Below are 20,000 nucleotides of genomic sequence, written 5' to 3' on the forward strand. Positions count from 1 at the left end.
CTCCTCCTCCTCCTCCTCCTCCTCCTCCTCCTCCTCCTCCTCCTCCTCCTCCTCCTCCTCCTCCTGACCGATTTGGATAATAAATTCAGTTTGCCAGCCACCTACTCGCAATACTCACTCTCTCATTCAGGAACAACAAACACACCAACGAGCACACCAGACAACACAATAGTGAGACCTCAATAACTCCATCTTTCCACAACACACACACACACACACACACACACACACACACACACACACACACACACACACACACACACACACACACACACACACACACACACACACACACACACACACACACACACACACACTCTATAACTATTCCATCACATTTTTACCTCACATTTGCATCAACCATTACTCCATCCAGTCCTCCCGCTCTCCACATCTCATATGCACCACCAGCATTACACAACACACCACACACATGGGCGCAACACCACCACCACCACCACCACCACAACAACAACAACAATTACAACACACCTCAACTGGATACTGCCAGCCACCACACCGCATGCAGAGATGCATAAGAAAAAGAATGATCTCTGTCATAATCACTACATCACTATTAAGCGGCCAAATCGACATCTGTCCTTTTCTCAGCACACCAAACGCAGTAGTGGTAAGTGATAAGGATGGAGAACACATCTGAAAAAAAAAAATGGTATATGTTTTTCGCCTTTCGTGGGGCGTTCCCTATGGTCTGGAAAACCGCCAGATTCACCAGCAGACGGAAATTTATACATAAAAGACGGTCAACTGGAAAAAATGTTTACGTCATTTGTGTTATCAAACTAACAAAATATTAGAAACATTTGTAGCCAACATCATCAAACACAACAGGAAATGTGGCAAAACAAGCTAAATACTGTGCACATTATTTCGGGTCTGGGATGTATCATCACCTTGGGACAAATACTATTTTTTTCCTCTCTATATGACCTTACTTTATCCATTTAAGTTATACAGTTAACATACCCGTATATAAATCCTGGTACATATGAAAGAAACAACCATGTTTTTATGCCAAATCTTAGCGGGACACTGGTGGAGAGTGTTCACATCGTGTCTCCCAACGTCTTCCCTGAGTTGCTGCTTTTCTTCTTCGGAAATGCAACCCATCCTTTCACACCTAGTTTCTTCTTTCCTGATATGTTTGTACAATCAACCATAACACATGTATAGACTAGGGTTTTACAACAGCACTGCAAACTCATATCTCCCGCCTCGGGTTTGTTGGGTGTTTTGAAGAAGTTGGCGTGTGTTATCGGCCAGTCCTTTCGTCTCCGCACGTTTCGGCCGTCACAGTATCCTGTCAGCGCAAGTAATACTTGCTCGACTCTTGGGGATTTGCCAGATAAAACTTTAGCTCCTGTAGAAATCAGTGGAAAATATTTCAAACTAAATATGTAGCAGGATACTAGAAATAAATTTGAAAACACTGAGAGCCTAATTACGAATATTTAGCTTATAACAATTGTTCTGTAGAATGTGCATCACCAGATTCCGTGGATACTGCTAGCATAAACACTTATGATCAATATTTTGTAGCATTCAAGTGCAGTGCATCAAGATGTATCACGAGAGCGTTGACCGACCCCTACATTAAAACAGCCGACGATCACCGGCAACTCAGCCTATAGCGAACGCCCAAAATTAAGAACTCAAAATCATTGTTCTGTTTCTTACGATACGAATTCAGTTCATTTGTCTGGTAATCATGCTTTTATTCCTGTAATAACTAATGAAAAGGCCTTTCGTGGAAGAACATTGATGGATTGATATTCAAAAGGGAAAAATATCTTGAAAGATCGCCATTATACCGAGAGAGAGAGAGAGAGAGAGAGAGAGAGAGAGAGAGAGAGAGAGAGAGAGAGAGAGTGTGTGTGTGTGTGTGTGTGTGTGTGTGTGTGTGTCTAGGCGGTGGCCAGGACACACCCTCATTAAATTGATGACTCAGATCCACAGGTGACACCATTAGTTAACCATCACACACACACACACACACACACACACACACACACACACACACACACACACACACACACACACACACACACACACACACACACACACACACACACACACTTGTTCCTCCTTACCTGTTGCAGCCCGGCAGGTAACTCCACCGCCAACTCACACCTGTTACTCCTTGCCTTGCAATCTTTAATATTACAGCGTTAAAATGTCTTGGCGAAACATAACAAACTACTTGTATATTAGAGTTATAGTAGAGAAAAGAAATTGAGGATGGATTAAAATAACGCGCCCCTACCTACTCTTGCGTGCAGCGAGGACAGGGGGTTGGGGAAGGAGAGACGGAGGGAGTCATGCAGTAAGGGGTGGGACAGGAGAAAAAGAGGTGATGAGAGTCAGGGGATTGAGAGAACACGCTCGGGAAATAGGGAGGCGTTAGGAATGGTTGGAGTAAGCCTGAAGAATATGTAATGGTGTGCATGTGTTGTGGTGGATGTAGGCGTGGTCTTGTGTGGTGGTGGTGGTGGTGGTGGTGTAAGGAGAAGGAAGGAATGAGGCAAGCCGGAAATTATGAAAATTTAATTATGAACGAGACAAAGAGATAGATAGATAGATAGTTAGATAGATAGATAGATAGATAGATAGATAGAGAGAGAGAGAGAGAGAGAGAGAGAGAGAGAGAGAGAGAGAGAGAGAGAGAGAGAGAGAGAGAGAGAGATTAATAATGAGCTCATCCACTTTCCTTCTCTCCGGGTTTATCAGTAAAACAACACAAACCACACAAACGTGAATTGTGCCGTGTCTTATGTAAATGCGTCGCCTCCTAATTAACTCATTGGTGCAGAGAAAAGAGCAACATGAGGATTGAGAGGGAAGGGGAGGAGGAGGAGGAGGAGGAAAGACTGACAAGGACAGACAGAGGTCACACAAAAAATGAGAAGAAGAAATGGGAAAGGAAGAGGAACGGAAGGGCAGGAAAGTGTGCTCGGCCTCAGGAGGGGAAGAGAAGAGAGAGGAGCGGGAAAATAGGTGCTCCGATTCTGGTCTCCGTATTGATCGAAAGACTTTGGTGTTGGCCGTCGAGTTTGTTAGTTCAGAATGTGTCAGTTGCTTAGTTATCAGGCATCTCATTACCTCACTCCCACCCCCCTCTCTCTCTCTCTCTCTCTCTCTCTCTCTCTCTCTCTCTCTCTCTCTCTCTCTCTCTCTCTCTCTCTCTCTCTCTCTCTCTCTCTCTCTCTCTCTCTCTCTCTCTCTCTCTCTCTCTCTCTCTCTCTCTCTCTCTCTCTCCCTAGTCACCACCCTTGCCTCCCTTCTGTTGCCCTCTCCTAGGAAGACAGTTTGCATCATCAATAACTGGAATTGTTTTAGAGAAATGCGTTGTCTTGAGATGCTGGAGAGGTGGACGACAAACAAACACACACACACACACACACACACACACACACACACACACACACACACACACACACACACACACACACACACACACACACACACACAGACTCAGGTCGCTGGGGACGCCGACAGATGAGTTAAGGGGGGTGTATCTTACTTTCATCCTCCCCAAACTCATGTACGCCTCCCCAGCGTGGTCCTCCTCCCTCACACAAACTCAACAGCTACAGTTGGAGAGTGTGCAGAAAAGGGCGTGCAGGGTCATCCTTGGCCCTGCATACACCACCTATGAAGAAGCCCTGAACACCCTGAAGCTGTCCAGACTATCCACCAGGTACAGTGAGGCTCTAGAGAAGTTTGGAAGGGGACTTCTGAATCATCCACGTCTCAGAAACATGCTGCCGCCTGACGCGCCTCGCCCTACCCGTGCCACCAGACACCACAATAAGATAACGCCCCTAAAGGCGCCACGTACGGACCGGTACAGACTCAGTGCGATTCCCACCATGGTGCGAGCCATCAATCAATAGTCTCTTCTAGATTTGACTTACCTTTAGGATTAATGTCAAGTATTTCCCCACCCCCAATGTACATTTTCACTTTGTTGACTGCCTAAAGAATAAACCGTTTATTATTATTATTATTATTATTATTATTATTATTATTACACACTATACGTGCCCGTCTTAATTGTGGAAAGTAAAGTTCAGCCAACGAATAAAAAAATGTAATGTGTTCTTTTCTTTCCATTATTATCGCATTTAAAACGTTATGATGAAAATGTGGTACCACTCAGCAATGCGTATGTTGGCGTCATGTATTTTGCAGGAACTTGTCACGTTTTTGGGCCTCATGAATTTTTTTTTTTTTTTTTAAGTTACGAATTTTGGGTGAAAATTTGCGTACTGGAATTTGGAATTATTACTAGTTTAGGTGTGTGTGTGTGTGTGTGTGTGTGTGTGTGTGTGTGTGTGTGTGTGTGTGTGTGTGTGTGTGTGTGTGTGTGTGTTTGTCACTATTTATTAAGTTCACAAATGTTTATTGTGTGCACAGATATTTGAGTTTATAACGATGTGTGCTTTATCATAATTTTCTTTCTACACACACACACACACACACACACACACACACACACACACACACACACACACACACACACACACACACACACACACACACACACACACACACACACACACACACACACACACAAAGTTCTGCTTTTACTCTCCTAATGTTTGTTATGTACACACGCTATTTATTTGCATTGCTTCTCGTTTTTTTTTTCTTTTTTTATGACTTGTGTACACGAATTAGTTGTGTACGCCTACCCTTCTGTACACGAGTTTGTTGTGTACATCATTGTTTGTTATGTGTACATGTTCAATGGAGTTCAAGTACATGACTCATCCTGTTTGACTGATTTCGGGTGGTTTCATTGACTACTACTATTTGTTCTGGGCCATTTAGCGCTTACGTTCCCTCTCTGCTGCCATCCCATTGTTGGCCTTCCCTGCACGCACTGACTCATGCACTCATCGCTCTCTCCTCTGCTTTCCATTCACCTTTCATTCACTCTATCACAGCCCGTTAACGTAACTCACTCTCGTTTTGTGCGATTCGATGTTCATATCTCCCATTTTTCCTCCTTTATATCCCGTAACTAACAGAGCCTCATCTCCACTGCGCGTCACCCACACTCCCTTCCGCCACTATAACCCTTGACACAGTAGCCTGCCTCTATCACCCCAAACCCGACCTTGCGCCGATCTCCCCACAATAACCCATGACGTGATCCTCTTCCCCTTCATTCCCCACCGGTATTATGACCTATTATCCACACTACCCCTCCGGTCCCCTATTCTGTCTCTTTTTTTATTTCTTCCTAGGCACTATGATGCTGGAGTCGCACCTTCCACCCTCACACGTTAACCTACAACCACTCCCCACACTCCGCTCCCCTAGCCAGCCATCACCCGTCCCCCTGCACCACACCCCCTTCCATCATCACCCCGTTTTAAGTGGTCCATGACTCACCTCCGTTTTTTCTCAAACAGACGATGGCGACACCGACCAGGAGACGGATCGACTGCTGGGTCAACAGAGGTCAGATGATCCCGGCTTCTACGACGAAAAGGTAAGTACGACTTGTTTTAGTGTTGGTCGTGTGGTTGTCAGAACGATGGAAGTGAGAGTGCAGAAAGGTAGAATTTATTGAACGTGGACAAAAAAAAAAAAAAGATAAAAGTGTCGGACAAGTAATGGAAATCTTGAAGAACGGAAGGAAATGCAGAAGAAAACTTTCCGAACTCGAGTCTCTTTCATCCCTTTAAACCTTGCAACTGGAACAAAAGAAACTAGTACACAGACAGCGTTTGCATAAGGGATTGCATTGGATATTGTTCAAGGTGGTCACTATATCACTTGAATGCGAAAAGGAAGCACGGGAAAATGAAATATAAAGCTTCCGAGAAACGATATCTCCCTCAAAGCAAGTATTGAACCTGCATCGCTTGACCCCACTAGATTCCGACACACTGCCATTCTCACCACACACACACACACACACACACACACACACACACACACACACACACACACACACACACACACACACACACACACACACACACACACACACACACAAGACCCAAGGACATCGAGGGAATACAGCCGCAGCGGACACTTCTGGTTTGAGCCCTGATTGATGGTGCTCGTCATCACCTCAGTGACTCATCAACTTCATAGGTGGGATTTCGTAGGCCTAGGAAGGAAAAGGAAAGGGGAGTCATTTATCTAATCATGAGTTAAGAGTTTTGCTAATGAATCCAACTAGCTCGTAAGGAATTACATTGTTCTTTGATTTTTTCTTTTTTTATCGCTTCGACTTCGTGTTAAATTTTTTTTTCTCTCTCTCTCTCTCTCTCTCTCTCTCTCTCTCTCTCTCTCTCTCTCTCTCTCTCTCTCTCTCTCTCTCTCTCTCTCTCTCTCTCTCTCTCTCTCTCTCTCTCTCTCTCTCTCTCTCTCTCCACCAACACAGCCGACACGCCACCACTCTGAATGACCTTAGTAATTAACATAAGATAATCTCACTAAGTAATGGAGCAAGGTTGTGTTGTGTGGTCTGTCACAAACCCCGGGGAGCCTCCCACGTCATGGTCTCTTGAGGTAAAGAACTTAACCTCCTTCACAAAGATTTACCCTGCATTCTATTCCGCCCACAAACCCGTCACCATCTCTGGCTTATATCAGCAACCAGGCTAGAACAAGAAATAACGGGTTCAAGCTTGAAAAATTTAGGTTTAGGAAGGAGATAGGAAAAAATTGGTTCTCAAATAGAGTGGTAGATGAGTGGAACGGACTCAGTAATCATGTAGTTAGTGCTACGACACTAGAGAGCTTTAAGAGAAGATTAGACAAGTTTATGGATGGGGATAACAGATGGAAATAGGTAGGTGTGTTTCATACAGGGACTGCCACGTGTAAGCCTGGTCGCTTCTTGCAGCTTCCCTTATTTCTTATGTTCTTATGTTCTTATACTATCCCCCCGCGCTCCCTGTTGGTCTTATTCCCATTCTCTCTCTTTCCGTTGCTGTCGCCAAAGTACTTCAGCTCCCCCTTTCCCTGAGATTTATCCTCCACTCTATACAATCCCCATTTCTGTCCCTCCTTCCTCGCTCTTGCATTTTCAGTCGTCGTTGCTGCTCGCCTCCCCCTCTTGGCCGGGTCTGCACGCCCACTCCCTGCGGTCACAGGTTAAAGGGGAGGGCAGGCAGCAGCTGACCTTTTGATGCCACTCTGAAATGGTGGTGGTCGGCGTTGTTGTTGGTGTTTTGTTTTCTTTGCATCCTCTCTGTCTTATAACTGTCTCAATATCATGCGTCTTACCTTTCCTTGTTCTCTTTTTTCTTAGTTATGTTTTCAGTAGCTGGTGGCGATCTTACCTCCCCATTCTACCTTTTTTTTTTTTTCTATCTCTTCTATAGTATATGTTTAAACGTCACTTATCTCCTCTTATTCTTTTTTTCATTCTTATTTTCTTCTGTTTTAGTTATGTAGATGGTAGTGGTGGTCTCAACTTCCATTCTTCTCCTATCCTGTTTTTTTTTCCTAAACGCTATTAATTTCCCCTTAACCTTAGTCTCCGTTCTCTTTTATTTGTCTGCATTGATGTTAGTTGTAGTGGCGGTAATGACGGTGCTCAAGTAGGCGAGGTGACGAATGGGAAGAAGATTACGGAGCATTGTGGCTTTGGATGTTAGTAGGGCGCTCGCTGTTTGCTGTGATGGATGACGCCTCAGTGTTGGCTGCTGCGAGACACTAGTGGTGATGGCGATAGGGGTGATGATGCTGAGGATGGTAATGGTAATGGTGATGGTGATGGAGACAGTGACGGTGATGGTGATGGTGATGAGACTTGCAGAGGGAGACGCTTGGTAAGTGGAAGATATTGAAGAAGTAGACGAGGAGAATAGAAGAAGTAGAGGAGGAGGGAATAGAATAAAAAGAATCATCATAACCGCAATATATATATATATATATATATATATATATATATATATATATATATATATATATATATATATATATATATATATATATATATATATATACACACACACACACACACACACACACACACACACACACATATACATAATACGGAAAAGTAAAGATTTTTTTTGCTGTTTTTACCTCTCTCTCTCTCTCTCTCTCTCTCTCTCTCTCTCTCTCTCTCTCTCTCTCTCTCTCTCTCTCTCTGGAGGCTGAATTAAGCTCCTCTAAAGCTTAGTCGCGCCAAGGCTTTCGGTCCCTCGCTCTAGTCACCGCGACCTCTTTCTCTTGGGAATCTCGTCCCCTTGTGTGTGTGTGTGTGTGTGTGTGTGTGTGTGTGTGTGTGTGTGTGTGTGCGCGTGTGTATTTGCTCCCGCGCGCGTGTGTGTGTGGTGATAGTGTCCCCAAAATAATGTGTGCCTGGTAGTGCTGAGAATATGACCCGTACATGAATCATCCTCTCTCTCTCTCTCTCTCTCTCTCTCTCTCTCTCTCTCTCTCTCTCTCTCTCTCTCTCTCTCTCTCTCTCTCTCTCTCTCTGTCTTCGGCAAGATTCTGTGTGTGTTAATTAGCGGTGCTGTAATTATCTCGATCCACACCAAGGGGAGGGGAGAGGTATGGGCGGAGGGAGGCGTCGAGAGCGGGAGGGGAACATAAAGCAACAGGGATGGGAAGGGAGAAGGCTGAGAAGGAATGGTTGTGAGTGAGAGTGATTCGGTGCAGAATATGTAGACAAAGGAGAAGAGGAAGGAGAGAGGAAGGGAGGTGAGATTTAATAATAATGAGTACGAGTAAGTGAAACACTAGAAGGTAGTTCTCCCTAGGTAAGTACTCTCCCTAATGTGTTGACGTGGTAGTAACACGAACCTCTAATCCTGCTGCTGCTGCTGCTGTTGCTGCTGCTGCTGCTGCTGCTGCTGCTGCTGCTGCTACTATTACTACTACTACTACTACTACTACTACTACTACTAATAATAATAATAATAATAATAATAATAATAATAATACTGCTACTACTATTACTACTACTACCGATAATAATAATAATAATTATGGTAATAATGATAATAATAATAATAATAATAATAATAATAATAATAATAATAATACTTCAGATTATCATTATTATCATTATCATTATAGGGGAAATAGACATTCGTCAGAGTAAGAACGGACAAAACATTCTGGGAATCTGTTGAAATGCTTGAAAACTAACTCCACCCAACGTGGTGTTAAGTATCTTTTTCCCCCGTCATTTTTTTTTCTTTTTTTTTTTTTGTTTTGTCATGTACCTAATCAATATTGTGTTTACTGGCCGCAGATTCTGCTGTAAAACAAGATCGGTAGTTCGATAACTTAATTTGGCCTTCAGTCTAATAAATAATTGGATTCATCTTAGAGGAACAAAAAAAAAGTTGCTCTTTATCGTGAGACACGGCCAGGTTTTGGTGGTGACGAGTCAGAAACCGTCAGGAGGTACAACCAGTTCTGGCAACATGAATCATAAAGGTTGAAACGCTCGGCAGTTATAGTATGACAGATTTTAGTTCATATGATTGGTCCTAAGTCAGGGTAATGAACAAAAAGAAAATTCAGCTCATTAAAGGTTTGAACTATTCTTGGTAGCAATGGCGTTCGCTTTCGGAATTATTCCCTAAACTTACATCAGATGATTTCAGTAAGAGAGACAGTAGGAAAAAAATGTGAAAGTATATCAGAAGGAGAAAGGTGAATTGAGATTGTATGAGGAACATAGAGGAGAGTAAATGTGAATATTAAGCTGAAAGAGAAATCACACCCGCCTAAGTGTTAATATTATTGCTCGAAATGACACAATTACTATAACTTGCCAGTAGAATTGTATAATACTGTAAAGTGACGAAGAGAATGACGGCAACCACCAGTGTCTACCGAAGACTATACTTCATTTGTTGTCGTGGACCACTGATACGTGAGTGTCCATCAACGTTATCCACAAGATTGATATCTGATGGAAGAGGGAAGTGACAAGGCCTCGTGTGTCTGAGCTGTGTTTGTAACTATGAGCTGTTATATTCACATTTCATTCATCATATTCAGTGCCGTTGAATAGGAAGCCACATATTTATTATCGCGCTATCAGTCAAGAGGTACTTTGCATCAGTGAGCTATCAACTTATATAGATATGATGTATAAATAACTATGATTTATAGCTTCATTATCCTGTTATGCTGTTGATGAGGGATGTTTCTTTTCTGTATCAGTGAAGACACTATACACAGAGTACTGGTTTAGCAACGGGATGAATAGGAATGAATTCGAACCGTAGCCAAGCTCACGCAAGGTATTTGATTTTGACGTATTAAAAGATGAGGCAAGTGTGTATCCGTATATTTATCTGTATCTAACTGCCTCTCTCTCTCTCTCTCTCTCTCTCTCTCTCTCTCTCTCTCTCTCTCTCTCTCTCTCTCTCTCTCTCTCTCTCTCTCTCTCTCTCTCTCTCTCTCTCTCTCTCTCTCTCTCTCTCTCTCTCTCTCTCTAGAGAGTAACTAATAGAGACTGGCGAATGACTCAGTACATGGGTACGTACTCGTACGTCTTGTTTATCGCTGTCCTCCTCTTCCTCCTCCCACGAGAGAGAGAGAGAGAGAGAGAGAGAGAGAGAGAGAGAGAGAGAGAGAGAGAGAGAGAGAGAGAGAGAGAGAGAGAGAGAGAGAGAGCTTCTCTCCTCTCCTTAATCACATTGAATACATTTTGCAGGATTTTGCAAGTTGGCGAGCCGGACCTGATGAGGCCGCCATTGAATGTAGTTGAAAAGTTGAAGGGCGCAAGAATCTTAATAGCAGAGAGGCCCTGACGCTGTCTTAATGGGAGAGAGGCTGTCTTAATTGGAAGGAGGGAGGAAGGAAAGGAGGAAAAAAATCTTGTTGAATGGAAAGAGGTGACGGCTGTTAGAATATGGAGAGGAAAGGGATCCTCCGAGACTGTCTAAAATGGAAGGAATGAGGTTCAAGATGGCACTGGTGTATAGATAGGTAGTGGCTGCGTACAATGTGCTTAACAGTCATGTACGTAGTTGCACAGCGTTAATCTAGAAGGAAATTGGTTCATGGATAGGGTAATGAATGACTGGAATAGATTCAGTTACCGACTGGTAGTGCAGTCATTAGGGAGCCGTAAGAAAAGATTGGGCATATTCATCTACAGGAATGACAGATGAATATAAATATACATTATACTCGTGTGTATTAATCAGGAACCGCCGCTTGAAGACTTACTCAGTGATTGCATCTTTCCTCCTCTCTCTCTCTCTCTCTCTCTCTCTCTCTCTCTCTCTCTCTCTCTCTCTCTCTCTCTCTCTCTCTCTCTCTCTCTCTCTCTCTCTCTCTCTCTCTCTCTCTCTCTCTCTCTCTCTCTCTCTCTCTCTCTCTCTCTCTCTCTCTCTCTCTCTCTCTCTCTCTCTCTCTCTCTCTCTCTCTCTCTCTCTCTCTCTCTCTCTCTCTCTCTCTCTCTCTCTCTCTCAGGTGCAGGTATGGCAGTAAACTACATGACATGGGTGGACAGTTTTTTTTAATTAGAATGAAAGATATATGTCATGCTCTTAGGTAGGCCAAGGCTGTTAGACTAGAAGGCTCTTGCAGTTTCCTTTTGTACATATTATGGTATGTTGATCTCTCACGTATTCATAATCTTCCACCTTCCTTAGCAACTTACCCTAGACGTCCTCCTCGCACGCCTTCCTCACCTCTCCGCATTCACTCGGCATTCTCCCCACCTTCCCTTACATTCCCGGTCATTCTTTTTACAATCACTCATCCGTCCTACCTTTCCTTACACACCTATTCCTCCACCGACCCTTTCGCCCCACTCCCATTCATTCGTACCTTCCCTGCCTTTCTTCACATTCTTCCTTACAATCACACACACACACACACACACACACACACACACACACACACACACACACACACACACACACACACACACACACACACACACACACACACACACACACACACACACACACACACACACACACACACACACTTGCTGAATCCTCATAAACTTACCTCACTCTTGATTATGTTCCACCTTCCCACCACTGTTTTTCTTACCTTACCTAATACTCTCCACATCGATGTTTTCAGCTAGAAATAGTTATTTATGAGTGATTTCATAAAGTCGTATTCCATCCTTGAATGTCTCGTCGCACCCTCGTTCTTTGATTAATTTAAGGGAAGAAAAATAAACTGATGCTTCGCGCTCATCAGGTGTAAAACGTTGGATTATTGAAATGTAGTAATGTACGAGTAGTTTAATATATAGGGAGGTGACATGGAAGTGGATAAGAAAAGTATGAATAATTAGTGGAGACAAGAAGGTTGTGATGAGGTAAAACACGCGGAGGACAACCAGAATACTTAACCGTGTGAGTCTTTGTTCATGATGTGACCGTATGAATGTATGTGTGGGGTCCACAGCCCGGATGCCGAAATCTAAAAGTAAATAATGTTTTAAGAACCAGGTTGGTAATATTAAATGCATATCTCATTACGATTTTACGATATTTTTTTTTTTTTCTTTCAGCTAGGCCTCGTCGATGTGCATACACTTTTCCTGGTATTTTCTTTCTGCAAACTCAGCTTAAAGGTGGGGTGGAAAGAGACCGATGTGTGTGTTGGGGGGGGGGGAAGGAGCCGCGGATAGGGCCGTGATGCAAAGGTGCGTGTTGATGTGGAACGAAAATGCAGCAGATGGACGCGTAGGCCCTCATCGGCCAGCCCTCATTGAGGACAGGTATGTTAGGAAGCAGCAGATGTAGTACAGGTGTGCTCCACTGTCACGTCCCACTCCGACAGGAAGTAATTGGCTGCGGTGGGTCCCTCCAGTTCGAGGTCAGATGTGAGGCGGGTCAGGTCAATGTGGTCACGGCCTGTACTCTGCCGATGCACGAGTCACGTCACGTTTGATTGGGATAGCAGGTGTCGTGCCGCTCCCAGACATGTATGTTTACTTTTGCTCTTTTTAAGCCTAGTAATGGTGGAAGTTTGAAGATGATTAATGAACAAAGTCGAGGGTGGAGATAATAAGCAGAGAGCAGAAGACAAAGAAGACCAGGAAAATCTAATGAAAGAAAAAAAGAACTAGAAAGCAAAGTGAGAAACTTTGGAATAAACAGTTTTTGGTTCATGGTGAAGGTACAGATAAATAAATATGCCCACGTAATACGTATGCAACAGATGGAAACAACTGGAGATGGGAAGGGAGGCGCGTACCTGGCAGGATCGAGCACGCGGCACCTTAGGGTCTGAAGATCTCAAGATAGTGCGCTGCTGATACACCAGAAACACAAGGCGATGTTGCCCCGTGTCCAGGTTTGGCCGTGGCGCCTCGTACTCTACCGATTCATCACCTGGAAGGACACAAGGCAACACCACACCTTCCACTAAGATATTCAGGTTGAGGTGTTAATCATCTTCCCTAAATCACAAAGAGTAAATAGGTATCCGACTGCCGCAAACAAATCTCCCAAGAGCGAGTGTGATAAAACTATTTCGAAAAAAAAAAATTAATAATAATAATAAATATCCTTCGCAACGAGATAAACTCCGGGATGCGACGGCAGAAAATTATGATTTGTGTTGAGGCCCAGACGAAGGAAGAGGGTAATGCCTCCGGGTCTTCACAAAACAAAAAAACAAAATAAAAAGGGTAAAGAACTCAACCGTTCCCAGGTTCTAGTTATAAAGCTGCGCGGGGTCTTCTGCCGACCATGTTTGCTTACCTTCACGAGGCTGTTTCGCGGGGACGTTGATTAGGAGCCAGTGGAGGCGGGGCGGGGAAGGAGCGTCCACATCAATGAGCATCACGGTGTAGCGGCTGCCCTTTTCCCCGGGGAACCTGACGAGAAACGAAAATACAAGGACACACACACACACACACACACACACACACACACACACACACACACACACACACACACACACACACACACACACACACACACGCGCGCGCGCGCGCGCGCGCGCGTGAAACTTGTGTGCCACGTACGCTGAGATAAAAACTTTCATCACTTCGTTAGATGGGCTCCGGTATTCGCTCACCACGGGGAGGGAACAAGACCCCACAATACGAATCCCGGAGGTGAGGTGGCGTATGTGAGTTGCAGCGTCAATGAACACTGTGGTTGCATCAGGCACCAGAGGAATGACAGAATCTTTCACTCAGTATATATTTTTTTCCGGATTAATAACAAAGAACGTATGTGAAATTTCAGAATCACGTAATTAGAAAAACCATTGAGCTTCTGAGCATTGAACAGAATGAATTGAAAGGCCTGCCAGGCTGCTCTCTCTGCTTCTTCGGTGAATCTCTCCTCTTTCATTGAAAAAGTATGCAGGATCTCGGAGCCAGAGGAAAAGAGATAGATAGAGAGAGAGAGAGAGAGAGAGAGAGAGAGAGAGAGAGAGAGAGAGAGAGAGAGAGAGAGAGAGAGAGAGAGAGAATTATATATCATCGAAGAGTAGGGAGGCTAAAATTGAAGAGATCTTTAGAATAAACACTAAATGTGGTCATATATCTCAGGATAGATAATGTCACTTATCATATCCGCGTTTTTCCTTCAGGAGATATATCGTCTTGTCTCAGTAATTGCAATATTATGAAATTTTACTTTCACATTTACTTACGTAAAAGACTGACAGTAAGTGGTATGCTTACACGTAGTGTCACTTTCCCGTTATTATCGTGCTCTACCGTTGCCATAGTTCCCTTCCATTCTGGACTCCTCCACCATCAGGCCACTGAGGGGCTGCGCAGGTAATGAAACCCTAGCCTTTGATCAGACTTTTCTCCCTGCCATATCTTTGACGAAAGAAACTTTGCACCGAAGAGATGTATCAAGAAAGGATGTAGTGGTGGCGATGAAGTGGTGTGTGTGTGTGTGTGTGTGTGTGTGTGTGTGTGTGTGTGTGTGTGTGTGTGTGTGTGTGTGTGTGTGTGAATATTTGTTGGACTTACTAAACAAGCTTCCAGAGCTCGTGAAGGTCCTTCAGTTTTGTAATAATATAAATGTGCGTACGATGAAAAACTACAAGGTATTGACTGAATTCACACACACACACACACACACACACACACAATGTATGTGTATATATATATATATAGAGAGAGAGAGAGAGAGAGAGAGAGAGAGAGAGAGAGAGAGAGAGAGAGAGAGAGAGAGAGAGAGTTATGGATATTGAATGCCGAAAAAATCCAGATTGCGAGCATAGCTAAGCATCGGCCGTGACCCTTATCAGCGTTGCAAGATTTTGAGATCTGTTGCAACTCAAGATCAAAGTTGCTTCGTGGCTTCACTTGCAAACAAAGACCGTGGCGTTAGAAAGTGAGCCTCGTGTGTCATCCTGATCTACGGACGCTCTCGCTTCAGCCTTTCTTAAGGTAGGCATTGTACGTAGTGTGCGGAAGGGTGGAGAAAGAGTAGAAGATGGAAGGGAGAAACACACACTCATCCATCTACCCATACACATACACGCACACACAGACAGCAAGACAGAGAGAGAGAGAGAGAGAGAGAGAGAGAGAGAGAGAGAGAGAGAGAGAGAGAGAGAGAGAGATTCTCATCGCAGACCCGTACGTGCCTCAAGGACGGTCCGAGGGCTAAGGCATTGTTTTCTTGGGGATTATGACGTCACGGCTCAGCCCGATTTGTGCCGAGTGTGGCAGGGCGGCAGGACTGGTGGCGGGGAGTGAGTGTTCCCTCGACGAGTGTGTTGTTTGTTTATTCATCTAGTGTGAAAAATACGATCCCTGTTGTTGTCGCCGCTCAGAAAACAGGTAACGACTTGGACATGTGTGTGTGTGTGTGTGTGTGTGTGTGTGTGTGTGTGTGTGTGTGTGTGTGTGTGTGTGTGTGTGTGTGTGTGTGTCTGTGATGAATTGACTGAATGACAGACAAACGTAAAAATTGCAACGGGTAAAGTGTGTCGGATGTTCCCTACCGTTGAGTCCTAATAGCATTAAAACAAAATGTGTGCATGATAATAACTAGTAGTAATAGTGATAATAATAATAGTATTAATAGTAATTATGATGAAAATAATAATGATAATAATAATAATTATAATAATAATATTATTATTATTATTATTATTATTTATTCCTGTTGTTGTTGTTGTTGTTATTATTATTTGTGAAAAAACTGCTACCAAAATCCTAAAAGCTATTATTTGTTTTATACTGCCACTTTCATGCAATTTATGCTCCTATATCCATTATCGTGACAGGCAGTGTAATTCCCTCACACACACACACACACACACACACACACACACACACACACACACACACACACACACACACACACACACACACACACACACACACACACCACCACCACCACCACCACCACCACCACCACAGTGAGGGTGCTTGTACACTGCGGCCCGGAGCACCCGAGCACCACGATGTGTTGCAAGTGGGTCGTGAGAAGAATTAAATTTTAAGGTTGAGAAAACTACAAAGTTAGAGATGCTTCAGATGAGAGAGAGAGAGAGAGAGAGAGAGAGAGAGAGAGAGAGAGAGAGAGAGAGAGAGAGAGAGAGAGAGAGAGAGAGAGAGAACATAAGGACATAAGAAATAAGGGAAGCTGCAAGAAGCGACCAGGCTTACACGTGGCAGTCCCTGTATGAAACACATCTACCTATTTCCATCTGTTATCCCCATCCATAAACTTGTCTAATCTTCTCTTAAAGCTCTCTAGTGTCCTAGCACTAACTACATGATTACTGAGTCCGTTCCACTCATCTACCACTCTACGAGTATTTCAGAACCAATTTTTTCCTATCTCATTCCTAAACCTAAATTTTTTAAGCTTGAACCCGTTATTTCTTGTTCTACCCTGGTTGCTGATCCTAAGAATTTTGCTTACATCTCCCTTGTTATAACCCTTATACCACTTAAAGACTTCTATCAGGTCCCCTCTTAACCTACGTCTCTCTAGAGAATGTAAATTTAACAGCTTCAACCTCGCCTCGTAAGGAATACTCCTCATCCCCTGTATCCTTTTAGTGAGAGAGAGAGTGTTGCATGTGAAAAGTAATATATATGTATTAAAAACAGTATACATGAATATGGAAGAGTGTGTAAGGGAATGAAGAAGGAGAGACGTACTGCAGTAGAAAAGTATGTGTGCCACCTTTGACTAAATAAAATTCATCTGGACGTAGCCCTTCACCGCCCCCATGCATTCCTGTACCTGAGGGTGTTGGGCGCAGCGCGGGTGTGAGCAGGGGTGATGGTGTTCCCCAGATGGACGCATTGGTGATCTCCGTAATTCACGTTAACAAGGAATGGCGGCGGGGCGGGCAGGAGGCGAGGCACCACCCCGTCCCTCGCCCAACCCTCCACCAACAGCTGCTCCCACTCCGCGTCACTTACTTCCTCCGCCTCTACCTGCGGCCAAAGAAAATTTGGAAGAATATCAGTCGCTTCCTTGCCTGTGGATTTAGGAATTATACAAGCAGAGATCGCGAACCTGTTTATGGGGAATATACCTTTGTTTATTCAGTGTTCACTTCACACATTTTTGCCACCTTGCCTGCTGGTGACAACGAAGAGAACTTGAAATTTTTAGGAGTTTAAAAAAAAGGCGTGTAAGGAATGAGATGAGGTTTTTACATAAAAGAGGACCAGAAAAAAAGTGTGTGTGTGTGTGTGTGTGTGTGTGTGTGTGTGTGTGTGTGTGTGTGTGTGTGTGTGTGTGTGTGTGTGTGTGTGTGTGTGTGTGTGTGTGTGTCTAGAAAATAAAAGAAATAGTTTAAGAATTCTTGCACATACAAATTAGCGCTAATGAAACAAAACGTTAAAAAAAAAAAAAAAAGCAAAGTCCTCTTTACCGGAAACGGTGAATTTATATAAAAAAAAAGAAAAAGAAAAATAGAAAAGAAGACGCTTCCTGGAAGAAAGATTTTTAATTAAGTAAAGGAAAACAAAAATATAGAGGAAGAGAACGGAGGAGGAAACAAACAAAAGGAAGAGGTTGAGGAAGAAGTAAAAGAAGCAGTTTGAGGAAAGTTGGCATCCATCCATCATGCAGCGGAAGGGTATACACATACCTGTATGCGCGGCTGGAAAAAAGCATGGGGAGGAGAGTCATCCGGGCCAGCGGCCACTCGTGGAAACTGGTTGAGGCGCTTGGCCAGTCCGGGGGGCAGGTGCTCAGGCAGTTCAGGAACTCGCGGGGCTTCCGGCCTGGGTACCTTATGTGGTCTTTGTCGAGACTCGGGATCAGAATGCACCTCAGGAACTGTACTTTCTGGGATTTGCTCGTCTTTAAACTCTCTGGCATGCTGCACATCCTCGCCAGCCGTTGACTCCCCGTGGCGTCTGGTGTCGCGCTGGATGGTCGAAGCTGGTGGTGCTTGTGGCGGCCGCGGCGTCTGTGGTGCCTGTGAAGTTTTGCGTTGTTGACCTTCCACTCCGAAAACATGGCGGAGACCGTGTGTGGCTCTCAGAGACCGCGTGGCCGATTCCTGGCGTCCCCGTCGACTGCCTACCGACGGCACCATCAGCAGAGCAAGAAGCAGGGCAGCGGCAGCCTGACTCTTGCGCCCCGTCACGCCCATCTGCTAATAACGCAAAGCTACATATCTTGAAAACGGTGTGATATATTGCATACATTGAAGCGGTAGGACGAGGCCCCCTTAGATTGATTAATCGCGCGCGCACACACACACACACACACACACACACACACACACACACACACACACACACACACACACACACACACACACACACACACACACACACACACACACACACACACACACACACACACACACACACACACACACACACGCGCGCGCGCAAAGTTGTCATTATCACAGACGAGTTTTTCTTCCTCCTCAACATATCTACCATCGTCACCATTGTCACCGTCCTAGTAACGATGGTTGTTACAGGCGTCGGGAGCCACTCGGTGACACTTTGTAGTAAACATGGAGTGTCTGCCTGAACAAAGTAATCTCACTCTCCATGAATATTTTAATGCGTGGGTCGAAATGGAGGTCGGCTATGATGCGCTCCCTGTCCCCAAGTCACCAGGTGGTTGAGGGGCTGGAAGGCAGGACAGATGGTGATGCTGTGGCGGCCCTTCTAGTGCTCTGCTGCGCTTCCAACTCGACTATGACTGTCAGAGACCCGGCTGAAGTCAGAGAGATTTGAAGAGCAAGAATTTATAGATTTTTCGTGTGTGTGTGTGTGTGTGTGTGTGTGTGTGTGTGTGTGTGTTTGTATGTATGCGTATCTTCAAAGCTATGAGGCTGCGGATTTTATATTCCTTAGGTAAAAGTTGTGCATTTCTGCAATAGCAAGTAATAAGGAGAAGCCTCCTCGAATACTAAAAAGATTCAAAATTGAACCAAAAATAGAAACACACACACACACACACACACACACACACACACACACACACACACACACACACACACACACACACACACACACACACATTTCTTGACTTGCGCCATAAACGTCAATATTTCTTTTTTCTTCGTTCTGTCACAAATCTTTGCTATAATGTATTAATTATTCTCTCGCTTCAATATATTTCTCCTCCTCCTCCTCCTCCTCCTCCTCCTCCTCCTCCTCCTCCTCCTCCTCCTCCTCCTCCTCCTCCTTCTCTTCCCAAACTTGAACTGTAGTCGTTGAGGAGCGGTAAATATACAAATAAAAGAGAGAGAGAGAGAGAGAGAGAGAGAGAGAGAGAGAGAGAGAGAGAGAGAGAGAGAGAGAGAGAGAGAGAGAGAGAGAGAGAGAGAGAGAGAGAGAGAGAGAGAGAGAGAGAGAGAGAGAGAGAGCACCTCTAAGAACCATGATGTTAAGTAGATTCTGGGCAGCTGAATGGGAGGGAAAAAGATGGAAAAAATAAGTAGACAGAAAAATGGCACAGCGTTGGCGAATGAGACTTGAGCAGAGAGAGAAAAATTTATGTACCTAAGAGAGATGAGTCAAGGCAGGTGAGTGAGGAGACGGGGGAGGATAGAGATGGAAAATGAATACAAAGAGAAAAAAAGTA

The 20,000-nt window shown here is 44.3% G+C and overlaps 2 protein-coding genes across 4 annotated transcripts in view; one reads left to right on the forward strand and one right to left on the reverse strand.

Moving 5' to 3' along the window:
• LOC135104204 (protein lin-10-like) overlaps positions 1 to 20,000 on the forward strand; it is a 185,787-nt gene that overhangs the window by 83,709 nt on the left and 82,078 nt on the right. For both annotated transcript variants that reach the window (XM_064011320.1, XM_064011319.1), the window contains one exon: positions 5,442 to 5,521. In XM_064011320.1, coding sequence (XP_063867390.1) covers positions 5,442 to 5,521 — 80 coding nt within the window. The remainder of the gene's footprint in view (positions 1 to 5,441; positions 5,522 to 20,000) is intronic.
• LOC135104203 (phosphatidylethanolamine-binding protein homolog F40A3.3-like) overlaps positions 11,971 to 20,000 on the reverse strand; it is a 17,756-nt gene continuing 9,726 nt past the window's right edge. Inside the window, exons 2-6 of one of the 2 annotated variants that reach the window (XM_064011318.1) lie at positions 18,037 to 18,546; positions 17,178 to 17,374; positions 13,704 to 13,819; positions 13,195 to 13,331; positions 11,971 to 12,858 (exon numbers count right to left, since the gene is read on the reverse strand). In XM_064011318.1, the coding sequence (XP_063867388.1) occupies positions 12,721 to 12,858; positions 13,195 to 13,331; positions 13,704 to 13,819; positions 17,178 to 17,374; positions 18,037 to 18,546 (1,098 nt within the window). In that variant the 3' untranslated portion in view covers positions 11,971 to 12,720. Of the gene's footprint in view, positions 12,859 to 13,194; positions 13,332 to 13,703; positions 13,820 to 17,177; positions 17,375 to 18,036; positions 18,550 to 20,000 lie in introns of both variants that reach the window. The other variant, XM_064011316.1, reaches the window with a different exon arrangement.

This window comes from Scylla paramamosain, chromosome 10, assembly GCF_035594125.1.
Source record: "Scylla paramamosain isolate STU-SP2022 chromosome 10, ASM3559412v1, whole genome shotgun sequence".
Taxonomy (NCBI): Eukaryota; Metazoa; Arthropoda; class Malacostraca; order Decapoda; family Portunidae; genus Scylla; species Scylla paramamosain.